General features: G+C 55.5%; 2 protein-coding genes across 2 annotated transcripts; both read left to right on the top strand.

The window, feature by feature from the left end:
* Positions 1–304: 304 nt before the first annotated feature.
* HOXD13 (homeobox D13) lies at positions 305–2050 on the top strand (the record flags this gene model as incomplete). Its single annotated transcript, XM_084289423.1, has 2 exons — positions 305–1034; positions 1800–2050. The coding sequence occupies 2 exons, from the start codon at positions 305–307 to the stop codon at positions 2048–2050; spliced, it is 981 nt and encodes a 326-aa protein (XP_084145549.1).
* Positions 2051–7241: 5191 nt separating this feature from the next.
* HOXD12 (homeobox D12) lies at positions 7242–8308 on the top strand (the record flags this gene model as incomplete). The annotated part of the gene is made up of 2 exons (XM_084289530.1): positions 7242–7803; positions 8070–8308. 2 exons carry the CDS (start codon positions 7242–7244, stop codon positions 8306–8308), a joined length of 801 nt encoding a protein of 266 aa, XP_084145656.1.
* Between the last annotated feature and the right edge of the window lie 5134 nt (positions 8309–13442).

The raw sequence follows: 13442 nt of genomic DNA, 5'->3' as shown, positions 1-13442 counted from the left end.
GGCCCCTCCCCAGCGCCGGGGCCGCGGCGGGGCGGGAGCGCGGCGTCGGGGGGGCGCCGTCGGTGCGGGCCGGGGGCTGCGCGGCGAAAGGGGCAGTGCGGGCGGCGGGCCGGTCACATGCTCCGACGGCAGCCTATGAGCAGCCCCCCGGGCTGCGGCAAACTAATCTGGAGCCGGCCGCCCCCACCCCCGGCCCCCCCCCAACGTGGACTTCGTTTTTATAAACGTACCGCCAGGATCCAACCTGTTGGAGGCAAATAACAATTTGCACCATGCCCGGCCGGGGACCGCGCCGCCGCCCGCGATGTGCAAGGCCATGAGCAAGGCAGCGAGCTGGGAGATGGACGGACTGCGCGGCGACACCAGCGGCGGCGGCGGCGGGGGAGGCGGCGGCGGTGGCGGAGGCGGCGGCGGCGGCGGCGCCCCCGGGCAGTGCCGTAATTTTCTCTCCTCGCCCGTTTTCGGGGCGGCGCACACGGGCCGCGCGGCCGCCGCTGCCGCCGCCGCCGCCGCCGCCTCGGGGTTCGCTTACGGCGGCGGAGGGGAGCGGCCGGGGGCGGCGGCGCGGGCAGACCCCCCGGCCAAGGACTGCCCGGGCTCCGGCGCGCCGCCCGCCGCCCCCGCGCTCGGCTATGGGTATCACTTTGGCAATGGATACTATAGCTGCAGGATGTCCCACGGGGTTGGGATCCAGCAGAACGCCCTGAAGTCTCCCCCCCATGCCTCCATTGGCGGCTTTCCCGTGGAAAAGTACATGGACGTCTCCAGTCTGACCAGCACGAGTGTCCCCGCCAATGAAGTCTCCTCCAGGGCGAAGGAAGTGTCCTTCTACCAGGGCTATACAACCCCCTACCAGCACGTTCCTGGGTACATAGACATGGTCTCAACGTTTGGCTCTGGGGAACCGAGACACGAAACATACATATCAATGGAGGGCTATCAGTCCTGGACTCTGGCTAATGGCTGGAATAGTCAGGTTTACTGTGCCAAAGATCAGACACAGAGCTCACACTTTTGGAAATCGTCCTTTCCAGGTACGAGAGGGAGAGAACCGGGCTGAGCCGAACCCCCCCGCACTCCTCCGCCCGCCCGTCCCCTCCCCCCCACAGGGCTGAGGAGCGGCCTGGCGAGCTGGACACGCCGCACAGCCACGCACAGAGCGGAGAGAGAGAGGGGGGACGGCGGATTTCTTCCTTGCCCCCCACCCGCCCCGAGGAAAGCTCCCCCCGTGCTTTCCGCCCCGCGGGACAGACCCGGCGCCCCCCGGCCACTTAGCATCAGGGCCCCGCGTCCCCGTCCCGCGGGCGCCGGGCGGCCTCGGGCTCCTTCTTCTGCTTCTCCTAACGGGGCCTCGGTTTGTATTTACGTTTGCAGTTTGCAGGACGATGATGGCTTGAAGGCTTGCGCTTCTCCGCTTCTCCGGCTGGCGATTGACCCGGCCCCAGAGCACTTAAGAGACTGCGAGTAGCGAGGGCACGCAGGCACAAACCACATGCAAACAAACCCACACCAAAGGGATGTCTGTGCACTGCCAGGACCGACCTGCTCTCAGCCCCCGAGCCAGTGCCCCCGCCGTCCTGCATGCTCGCTAGCGATGCATGCCTGAAAAGTGATGACAGTCCATCAAGGTTTCGGTGCTTTACTAACGCGCAAATAATGTGGCCGTGTAAATAATAATAAACTGTAAACAGCCTGGCATTATTTATTTGCCCGTGAAAACCAGTGCCCAACAAGTATCAGTTAAGCTTTAAACGCCTGTAATAAAATTCTAATTTTTCACATAATGTCTTTTACAATAGGGGACGTTGCACTAAACCAGCCAGATATGTGTGTCTACCGGCGTGGGAGAAAGAAGCGAGTGCCGTACACAAAACTCCAGCTTAAAGAACTCGAGAATGAATATGCCATTAACAAGTTCATTAACAAGGACAAGAGGCGAAGGATATCCGCAGCCACAAACCTGTCTGAGAGACAAGTTACCATTTGGTTTCAGAACAGGAGGGTGAAGGATAAGAAAATAGTCTCCAAACTGAAAGACAACGTTTCTTGATCTATTAGTTGCGGACAATGATGGATATATAAACTCAATTTACGACCAGCTAAAGACTTTTGGAAAGACTTGAAAACATATTTAATTTTTTTTTTCTCCTTCCAGCGGTGGCGAAGTTTTGTGAATTGTTTTCCATTTCCATGAACGTCAGCGTTTTTCTCTCGGTCGAAGGGAGCGCTGACAAACCTTGACTTTATAGTTCTGTTTCTTCTTTTTTTAAAAAAAATAATATTAATATTAATATTAATTATATTTTCTGTTCTTCCCTCTAGGCCAGTATAAACGAATTTAAATACGTTGAACGGTTACAGTCATAACTTTCTTAAATGCTTAACTCTTGGGGGATGGGGGGTTGTCTGTAATTTTTGTCTCTGAACAACAGCCAGTGCCAAAAAGTGTCAGTTTTGATTTGCTACCGTAAACTTCAAAACGTGCCGAGGGACAAAAATATCCGTCGGAGAGCACGAGAAAGCCGCAGCGGGACCCGTGCAGCGCCGAGCTGCTTCCAGCCCCCGCGGAGCACGCCGGCAGCCGGAGGGAGCTGTGCACCGCGCGGAGCGGTAACGTGCGCGGTCGGGTTTCGAGGGGCTTTTTCGGAGGAGAACCCGCTGGGAGCTCCTCGGGGGCACCGGGCTGAGGCCCATCTCCCTCCCGAGGCGCGCAGGTTTTTAGGGCTGCGCTTTCGTTTTTCAGCCGGAGGCTTCGGCGCTCCGCGGCCGCGCAGTTGGAGGCTCTCCGCGGGGCTCCGCGGCCGCGGCGTGGAGCGCCTCCGGGGGGTCCGGCACGGCCCGGCACGGCTCGGCTCGGCCCGGGAGAAGCTGGTTCCGAGAGGTGTGCGTAAATCTGCGCGGCTGCCCCGCCCGGCCTGCTCTCTCCTGTGTGCCCGGAAAAGCACGGGTCTCTTCGCCTTCCTCCCACCACGGCTCTTAAAAAAAACTCCTAGTCGGAGAAGTGAAGCTCAACTGCTAACTTTTAATTTGCAAAACTAAACGGGTGTTAATGACAGAAGCAATAAATGATTAGTTTCAAAAGATGCCATAATTTATATGGGCCGAAAGGCTAGGACTTTGCTGAGTTTGTGTTATTTTAAACCTAGTGTGCATGTTATGATATACACAGGGTGGGCAGACACGCTAGCCAACTACTAGGAGAGAGAAGCGGTACCTCTCTGTTAATGTGCCTCGTTTAATTATTAAAATGTGTGTGTTCCGAACTAGTATTATTTATTATAATATCCTATTGCTCTAAACACTTTGATTACCAGTGTATGTGGGTAAGACATACAGTAAGACTGTTTCTCCATAAACCATTTTTATTTCTCTTCTTGTCTTAAAGTCTGCTTTTACTCTGTGTTGGAAATATGGGCTGAACTTCCCAGCTGTTAATGATGTTGCCAAACTGTTCCTGAACCGCCTTTAATAAAACGATTTCTTTTCGATATATATAAAAAGAGGACGAAATTCGCCTTCTTTTCGCAGCAGGGCTTTTCGCGAGCTCCAGGCTTGCGTGGGATCTACTTAGGGCCCTTCGGAGAGGAGAGGAGGAAAGGATGAGTGTCTCATTGAAGGAGGGAAAGGCGTTCCGAGTGGGCCTTTTCGCCGGGAAAAGTAATTTTGAGGAAGAAATGCTGCTGGCGAGAAGTACGCGGGGAAAGGAGCCGGGGGGCAGCTTCTCCCCTGCCTCTCTCCTCTCCCCCCTCGGCCTGGCTCTGCCTGCCCTGTGCGGGGATCGCCGCTGCCCGGCGCCTTTCCTGTGCCCCCCGGGGCCGGATCCGGCCCTCGCCGTGCTCCCGGCGGAGCTCCGCGGCCGCTGCTCTCCGGCCGCTCGGCAGCCGGCTGCATCCACCGGGGAGCTATCTCCCGCCGCCTCCGCCCTCTTCCTTCCCCCTTCTCTTCCGCTCGCACATTCTCGGCTTTTGAGGGGTTTCTTTTCTCCGACCGGATCCGGAGGATTTCCCACTCGGTTCTTTCACAAACGGTGCTTTCTGTGCGATGCCGGGAAGCCGGGACCGGGACCGCGTCGCGCCGGTGCCTGAGAGCCCGCTGTGGTGGTGCAGCCTTGTTTTATCCGCAGGAGAAAGATTCCCTAAATTCTTATTTTCCTCCCTCCCGGCACCTCCCCCAGCACACATACTTCGGCCCCATTAATCCCGAGGAGTTTTCACCCGCCGACTTTCCCGGCTGGGCCCCGCCGGTGCCTCCCTTCCCTCCCCGGCCGCTGCCCGGCCTCCCAGCAGGCGCAGCCGTGCCACGTCCGAGACCCCCTTCCCCAGGGCAGGAGGAAACCCGGGCGGGCTGGCAAATCGCTACCAGATGGAGAGGAGCCTCCTGCTCCTCTTGGAACAACGTGCGGAAACACTGAGAAAGAGGCCGGTAGGACAGCGAGGCCAGCGCCGCTCGTCGAGCTGCCGGGGCGGCGGGGGTCGGTTCCCGGGGCTGCCTTCCCCTCCCCCAGCTGGGGCTGCGAGGAGGGGGCGAGGCGGTTCGGCTGCGGGGCAGAGCTCCTGGCTTCGGCAGGCACCTCGAGAAAGTCGGCTGCAGATGCGCGGTGGCACGCTGATGATGCACTGCAGGGCGGCCGGGGCTGCCATTGAGCCGCGGCGCTGTCAGGCAGCGAGATTTCCGAGCCATGTTTGAGGCAATCCTGCCATCTCCTGGACAACCCCTGGCATAGGCGAGGGAGCCCCGGGCTGGCCGAGGCAGCCGTGATTGCGAGTGATGGATGGGAACGGGAGGCTGCGCGGTCACACGCAGAGCAGCCCGCATCTTTCCGCCGGGGGACTACGCCAGCGAGATTACGGTGTGGTCAGCTCTGATGTCGAGGCCGATCCCATTGCCTATTAAAAAAAAAAAAAAAAAAAAAAAAAAAAAAAAAAAGGAGCGAAAAGAAGCATGTGAAAGCAGAGCTCCGGGTCGCTCTGTTCCTCAGCAGTGATATTTCCTGTACAGACACAGACAGGGGGACACCCGCTGCATTAAAACGCCGCCCTCCAAACCAGAAGCCGGCTGTGTCTGGAAAAAATAAAAAAAAATAAAATAAAATCGCAAAAGTCCATCCGAGGCTATCTGCATCGCGGCGGCAGCAAATCTCCCGTGAAACAAGATGTTTTTGTCAGGTCTTTTCCCTACAGGCTTAAACGTAAACATGGCTTTCCTCAGCTGTGTCTCCAGCTACTCGAGATTTTGCTTTTCATATTTCTCGCAGCATTAATTAGCAATTACAGATGAGCATTAATTGAAAGCTCTGTTTTCTCTAACCTCATAAAAGTTAGTTTAAAGTGTCACCTTTCTTTCCGGTAACTGGGAACTCACATCCATTCCTCGTGTTTATTGCGGGCAAAAATACAGTCTTTGAACACAAAATGTTCCTTCTGTCTTCCGAGACATAATTCAAACAATAAAAATTAAAGGCAGTGGTCAGTAATATCCTCCAGCGATGCTTGTGTGGTCCTGTGTGGCCTAGAGGAGGGCAATCATTTAAAGATTTCTTTCAGGACAATGAAATTACCGCAGAATTTACCCCAATTTCCCATTAAACAAAGAGATGAATTTGATTAGGAAAATGTCAAGCGGAGCAGCGTCTCTGATGTCGGCGTAGAAATAAAACCGAGATTAAAACTATGATTAACAGGACAATAACGGGGAAAATTAACCCTACCTGTTAACTAGGTTCGAGTTTTTAAGCGAAGTAATGAAAGTGACGAAGGCCGAGCACCGGGGGTCTGCTCGCTCGGACTGGGGATGCAGTCGGAGAGGAGGCCGAGGCCAGCACTGCCCGGCCGGGCCTTCAAAGCCTCCCGCGGATCCCAAGCGCCTCGACCGGGCTCTGGCCGGCCGCTTCTGCCGGAGGCGTCCCCGGCTTCTGCGGGGAACGACGCGGCGCGGGGGGAGCGCACGGCTCCTCGGCTTGTCGCCGGGGAAGGGAACTGCCTGCCCCCCGCACGGCTCGGAAAGGACACGAACTACCTCCCGGGAGGATGCTTTCAGACACGGTTTTGTTTGTACTCCGGAGCTAGGAGAAAAATAAGGGGGATAACGGTATAGTGGGCTCTTGTCTAAGCTCTCAGAAATGTGAGATATATTATGTTATATATATCCCCCCCAAACGGCTGACCGTAAAGAGCAATTTTCTTCTTGGGGGAGAACAAATCATGAGATGCGACTTAGGAGATGGCAGCGAGGTACTGAGCTGAGGCTGTCTCTCCTTTGCCCCCCGCAGCACTCACGTCCCCTCCGCTGCAGAGTAGAGCGGGTGTTTTCTTCCTTGCAGCCTTTAGATTTTATTTATTTATTTATAGCCTCGGCGTTCTGCTCTAGTAATTCCGTGTCGCTGATATTGTTATTCTTGTTTGTTTAAAAAATTAAACGAGCCCCAGTTTTAGAAGCGTTGCTTGAAAACTCGTCTAGCTTTGGAGTGAGGATTAAATGTAGAAGGGGTAAAAAGGGCAGACGCGCTAGGAAAACCTCCGAGACCACTAGTCATTAGTGCACCAGAATGACAATCCCGGTAATATCCGATCAATTAAGATGTTAATTGCAAGCATATGCAGATGCATATCATGTTGCCGGCAGTTAAAAGAAACGCGGATATAAAAGGGATAAACTACGCGCTCCGCGCACAAGGTGTACTCGGGGGCACAGGCACTTGCATGTGCCCGGGACCGCCGCAGCTCCTTGCCCCCGACGGAAGGAGCCGCGGCTCGCTGCTCGCAGCCCGCCGGCTGCCCGGTTACCGGGCATCCCCGCCCCGGTCCCCGGCGCTCCGCGGCTCTCGCACGGCGGCTGTGGCCGGTGCGCTGGGCTGAGCGGCTCGGGGCCGCGCCCGGAGCCCCCGGGTCTCCGCTGCGCCTTGGCAAATGTTTGGTTCCCCCTCATCTTTCCGCTAGCGCTGTAGCTTTGCCAGCCGGTCCCAGGCACTTTTATAGAAGCGGAGAGCTTGTTTTCCCCTCCCCCTTGCAAGTCCGGTATTTTCATATTTCGAGTGTTATCATAAGACTTTTTAAAAGGGGGGGAAAAAGGGGAAAAAAAAAAAAGAGGGGGGGACGCCGTGGCTCGGTGGCTGGAGGCGGTGCTGAAATTACCGGCTTTGAAGAACCTGTCTGCAAAGTTTCGTCCAATCGTTTCAGGCTTTCCGCTTATTCCCTGTTGTAACTAAATACTGCTGTAAGAACAGCTGAAGTCCTTTGTTGGAAATGTGTGATCGCAGTCTCTACAGATCTGGCTACGTTGGTTCTCTCTTGAATTTGCAATCTCCAGATTCCTTTTATTTTCCTAATTTGCGGGCTAATGGCAGTCAATTGGCGGCTCTGCCCACCATTTCCTACCCCAGAAGCTCGATCCCGTGGACTTGCTCAAGTTCGTGCGCAGCCCAGCCGCAGAGCCACGCGTTCAGCGGCGCGGCGCAGCCTTACCTCCCCGGCTCTGTTCCAATCAACATCAACTCCAACAGCAACAAAGAGTGCCTGGAAGAAAACAATAAATATTACGCCCATGATGCGACCTCCAAACAAGAGGAAAGATGCAGGCAGAGGCAATCTTTCGCAAATGACCCAACTATTACTCACGCAGCCAACTTAAAGCCCGTAAAGTATGACCACTCGAGCCTGCAGAGAAGTTTGCATGGCTCGGCTACTCTTTTTGAAGTGAACTCCTGCACTTCCAGCCTAAAGGAGGACATCAAGAATTCGGTCAACTTGAACCTGACAGTTCAGCCCGCAGCAGTCCAGTCATGCCTCCGACCTTCAGTGCAGGATGGTATGCCTTAAATATCTCGCTTTAGTTAGAGGCGACCTAGCGATACGTGCTTTCTAAGAGATGCCTGTAATTGTTTTGTAACCCCCCCGTAAGCCATTCGGAATGGTAATCGCTTAATCTGACTCGGAGCTAGATAGGAATTGTGCTGTCAGATGTGCTTTGCCAGATTTTACCGACCTAGTTTTGCCCTGTTATCTTGCCGCTTTTTGCATATTCTCTTTAATACACAGACATGATCCACTAAATTATCGACGTGTTTGTTGTAGGTTTGCCTTGGTGCCCCACCCAGGGGAGATCAAGAAAGAAACGGAAACCTTACACAAAACAACAAATTGCTGAATTGGAAAACGAGTTTCTCCTCAATGAGTTTATTAACCGACAGAAGAGGAAAGAACTATCAAACAGACTGAATTTAAGTGATCAGCAAGTTAAAATTTGGTTTCAGAACCGACGAATGAAAAAGAAAAGAGTAGTAATGCGTGAGCAGGCGCTTTCTATGTACTAGACCAGAGTCCGCCCGGTCCTGCATGAACTTATGCCTGGAGTGTTCACCCCTAGAGTAGAGTATATTCGCGGCTGAAATGCGGGAAGTGTGATTTTGGTTTTGTGTTTGTTTGATTTTTTTTTTTTTTTACCATTTAAACCAAAATCTCCAAGCGCGTAGGATCCCTGTGTAAATTGGCAAATGCTGAGTTCTTAGCCAAAATGAAGAAAACAAGCCAGCCCAGCACGGAAACCTGTATTATCAGCTTTTACCTTTCTTTCTCCTTTTATATAGATTTTCTCCTGCTTCTTACCCTCCCTTTCCCTGGAGAATGAGCGGTGCTAAACTAAAATCGATGTCGTTTAACTGTATGTAAACATCATTTTGCAGAAAAAAATAAAATAAAATAAAGGAATAATGCCTAGTAAAGACGTCAGCTATGTAAATCCTGGCTGGTCCCTTCATGTGTTCCCTGCTTCTGAAGGAGAGCATGCGGCGCTTGCTTGTTTTGTGGTTTGGAATAACCTGTTCGAGCACAGATCGGAGAAAGTGGTTACCAAATAAACCTTTTAATATACATATATATAGAGAGATATTCCTTCTTCGCCCCCCTGCCCAGCCGCAGACGGAGGGCACGTGATGCCCGCGCAAAGCCTGCGCGGAATTTGCGCGCCCGCTCCGCTGCTGCGGGACTGGCCCCGCGCCCCGCGCTCCGCTCCGCCGCCGCCCGCCCCGACGGCTCGGCCTCGACGGGGGCCGGCGGCACGGCCGGAGCGGGGCCCCCGTTGCCCGCCGGGGGGTCGCCGCTCTCCGCCGGGGCGCGGGGCCGGGCGCGGGGCCGCCGCCGCCCCCTTCCCGCAGCCGCCCGGCCCCGGGGGAACCTGGCCGCGGCCCGCAGCCGCAGCGGCCTTCGCCGGTGGCCGCCCCAGGTGGCCGGGCCGGGCCCTGCCCTTCCAGCGCCGCTGACTTTGGCCTTGTCCAGGCGCGGCCCCGGGCAAACGGGAGGGGGGGAGCGGGCGGTGCCGAGGCCGCTGCGGGCCAGGGTCAGGGCTGGGGCCGGGCAGGACTCCCTCCCACCCCGGGGTGCTGCAGGAGAAGGAGAGGGGCGAGCCCGGAGGTTTCTGTGGGTTTGATTATTTTTCTGAGTCTGTCCCCATGGCCATTTCCGCAGAGGTTTTTATGAGGGAAAGGGGGAAAGCTTTCGCTTTTTTTTTTTTTTTTTTTTTTTTTTCTTGTGTGTGTCCAGTTATAAACCTCAGAGGAGAAACCCAACCAGAGGGGCTGGGAGCATTGCCCAAGCCGTCTGATTATTGTTTTAGGACGGGAATGAAATCGATTTTCCCCGCATCTTGCTGACAGGCTTTCGGTGCCTGCAGCCTTCAGCCTCTCCAGCACCACAGCACTGGGGCTGGCCGGAGCTGCCGAGACAGGGAAAATGCAAGATACTGCCCCGATCTGACATTTCAGAAAAGACAAAAAATCTCAGGGAATTTTAGCTCCAGATCAAACCATCTTTTGGCCGCAATTTCCACGTAAATCTGTTTCTAATGAAGAGGCGTTTCCACACGCGAAACCTCGGGCTGCCTCTCCCAGCAGTAATAATAATTACGCTGGCGGAGCCTGCCTTGTTTTCTGGTGTATAAAATAGGCTCAGATATGGTTGTGCGGGGCGTATGCAGTAAGGCTAAACAGTCACAAGGAACGGCACAAAGAAGCTACCTATTTATTCAGGACTACTGCCTTCCTGGAGGCAATAAACTCATTATTTCATAAAGGAGGCATATTTGAACTTTGCTCCTACCCGGTCCTCTGCGTGCGAGCACTGTTCCTAAGGGCACAGTGGTCCGGCTGGGTTGGAGGTAAATGCCGGATGGCAGGGAGGGCAGCACCGCAGCCATCTTCCCGAGAGCTTTCCAGAGAGCCCCGAAGGTAACGCTGGGGTGGCGTTTCGGGAGGGAGAAGGCGAACCAGACCAACTTGGAGGCGCCTTTCTCGCCCTCCGCAGGGACCACGAGCGCCCGGGGCGTCCCCGGGGTGGCTGCGGGTCGGGGGCTCAGGGCAGCGCACCCCGGGCATGAGGCAGCACACCCCGGGCACGCCTCGCCCCGCAGGGCCGGCCGCCGCCCCGTCGGCCCTCGAAAGCTTCGAGGCGTCCACCCCCTGCGCGGGGAGCTGGCGCATTGCGGACAATGAACGGCTCTTCATTGGGTGGCGTCCCCCTAATTAAGAAATCTGGAGGCAACCCCAAGGATGTGAGGCAGGAGACGAGCGCAAAGCAGATACGGCCCCCTTGCTTGTTCCCTCCTGGGGTGCCGTTGAGTCCGCTGCTGTCCTTGAGAAATGGACTCTGTACGCCGTCCTTCCCCGTCCCAACCCGCCCCAGTGCAACCATGTCCTTTATTACACGTGTGCTGTGAAATTTGAAGAGGAACCTGGGGTGAAAAGATGTGAAATGCCATGTATTGTTTATTAAACGCATCCGATTCCACGACGATAGCTTCACGCAAAGCTGCTAGTCTAAATCGCCCTCGAAAGGAGAAAACAGGTTACAAAACAGAGGAGATGGGACCTGAAACGCGATGTGATGCACAAGTACGTGTATTGTGTGTCTGTGTATGTGCCTGTATGTGCACTGCTCCACGTATGGCACAGCCCCCGTGTGCGCGCACCCCCAGACGGGCGCGTTTGCGGGGCCGCACAGCAACGCCACGCATTCGCGGGAGGAGACGGTGCACGGCTGCGGGCGTGCACGCACACTGCAGGTCTCAGCCGCTCATCCCAAGCTGCGGGCGACGACAGTCGTGCCGGGCATGCGGGGAGGCAAGCACGCGTGTGGCAGGGCACGCACACGCGGGGCCGTGCGCGCCCCCCTCCTCGCCAGCCGCCCCGGGCACATGTGTGCACACGCGTGCCCGCCGCCGGGCGCGGCACCCTGGCTGCGCCTGCAGGAGATGCGCCCCGCCGCAGCGTGCGCACCCCAAACCCCCCGGGCGGGGAATTTTGGGCGTCTTTCCGCCGAAATCCGCCCCCCCTAACCCCCAGGTGGCTGCGGTGCGGGGGTGAGCAGCGGGCACCCGCTGGCTGCGCCCATGCGTGCGTCCCTCCGCAGCATGCAGGCGACCGTCCGTCCCTTTATTTACTCCAACATAAACATCTTCGCATTCCGACCGCAGCCTAAACGTGATAAAGCCCTTCCGAGGGGAGCTCTCCATTGCGGCGAGTTTGATAAGGCTGCAAACGCAACTCGGATTGTTCGAAATGGCTCTGGATGCCTTTGTGCTTCCTAAAAGAGCATAAATAATTAAAGTTTGGCAGGGAGGAAAAGCTTTCTTGCAGAACTGTAGTGGCAATAAATGAAATGACTCAGAATCTCTTCTCCAGTCAGTTTTTACGAGAGCTGCCAGACAGTGTCTGTTCACGTTCTCCAGATACTAGGGGCGCCATAACAAAGTTAAGGTCAAGTTAGTGTCTTATCTTGGGTGGCACAAAAATACCGCATCTTCTCCAGCCGGACCGGGTATATTTTTAAACCTGAACGTCATGCAAGTCGCCTGAATTTCCACGGAGGGCTTTTGGAAATGTCACTTGGACCAGAATACTTGGTAATTCCAGGCAACGGTTGCAGATGTTTCAAGACGCCTAACGGTAAAGTATGCGCCTGACTGTGTACATGATGAGCATTTGTGTGTCGATGCTATTTAATCTGAGCAAGGCGAAAAAAGGGGGGGAACGTAATGCTCAGAGCCGGGCTGGGAACCGACCCCAGGGCGAAAATACTCTGGGCAGGCGGGGACCCCCATGTCTGCCTTATTGCAGCGGGGTCTCTGCTGCGATATTGGACTCCAATTCCACAAATTAGATCGCTTTTTAAGGGTCTGTTTCCTAAAAGGGCTGTTTTCGTATTAACAAATCGTCGCCATGTCTTTGAACTTGAATTAGTTGAAACCGGTTGGTTCCTGCGCCAAAATTTAATTGATGCTGGGCTTGCTGCATCGAAAGGAAGGTGAAGGATTCTGGCTAAGATGTAATTAGTTGTTTGAACGATAAAGAAAATGAGGCTTCATAGGTTCCCAGAGCCATCTCTTCTGATGAGCTTGGCGATCAGAAACCTTGGGGCACAATCCAAACGGATCCCTGCCCTTCTCTGCTACAAGCTCAGGGTGGTAAGTGACACAGGAGCCATTTTAACTGCGCAGGCATCATTTTTAAGAGGTTGTTCATGTGTTGTAGCAAAATCGAGAAGGCTCGAAAGTTACCGATGAAGGGAGGAAATGGTGGATTTGTGCCTTGGTTTCTAGTGATACCTTGCGGGAGTTTATCTGCTGGCAGCGATTTGCGGCGTTTGAGGCGGTTTGAGAGAGAGGCACCAAGGCAGCGAAAAAAAATAAAATTAAATGATAAAAAAAATACGATACGGTACAGATAAAAAAAAAAAAAAAAAAAAAAAAAAAAGAAAGGGAGAGATAGGGAAAAAGGACTAAGCTTCATGTTATCTGCCCGGCTTGGGTCTTTCACTTTTCGGGAGGGCACGCGGGGCTGCGGGGCGGAAGCCCCCGGGGCAGCCCTGTCCCGCTTTGGGGGTCCGGGGGAGGCGGGAGGGGCTTGGGGCAGGCTGCGGGGCGCAGCCCGGGCTGGGGGGCTCCCGCCCCCGGAGCCTCTCAGCAGCGCGGAGCCGGGGGCGCGCAGGAGGCGCCTGGCACGGCGGGGCCGCGGGGCGCGCAGCCTGCGGCTGGCCGAGCCCGACGCCCGCAGCGGCGCTTCGCAGAGCCCCCTGGCCTGCCCCTGGTCGCCCCCGGTGCCTGGGGGCCGGTTCTGTACCTGCCGGGCTTTCTGCTCGCTGGGTGGTGGCCGCCTTTGGGGAAGCCACCCGGGGCCTGATGTCTAGAGAGAGCGCCCGGAGAGCGCCTGGGTGGCAGGGGGCGACCCTGCTTGGCGTGCAGAGCTCGGCCGGATTTCGGGTTAATTTGGAGAGCGGCATATGGCGGGGCCACTCGGGCTATGCTGTAGAGTGGCGGAAAAAGGCATTCCCATAGAGAGCTGGCAAACGTTTCTGGAATGAGGGATTGCTCGAGCATAAGGCTATTGCTGGCGCATATTATTCATTCTCTTCCCTTTTCAGCCTTTGTGACCCTGTTTGTGATCGGCTATGTAAAAT

Source organism: Netta rufina, assembly GCF_964035555.1.
Source record: "Netta rufina genome assembly, chromosome: 6".
In the NCBI taxonomy this organism is placed as follows: Eukaryota; Metazoa; Chordata; class Aves; order Anseriformes; family Anatidae; genus Netta; species Netta rufina.
The sequence above is the reverse complement of the archived record's forward strand: the minus strand, read 5'-3'. Positions and strand labels throughout refer to the sequence as shown.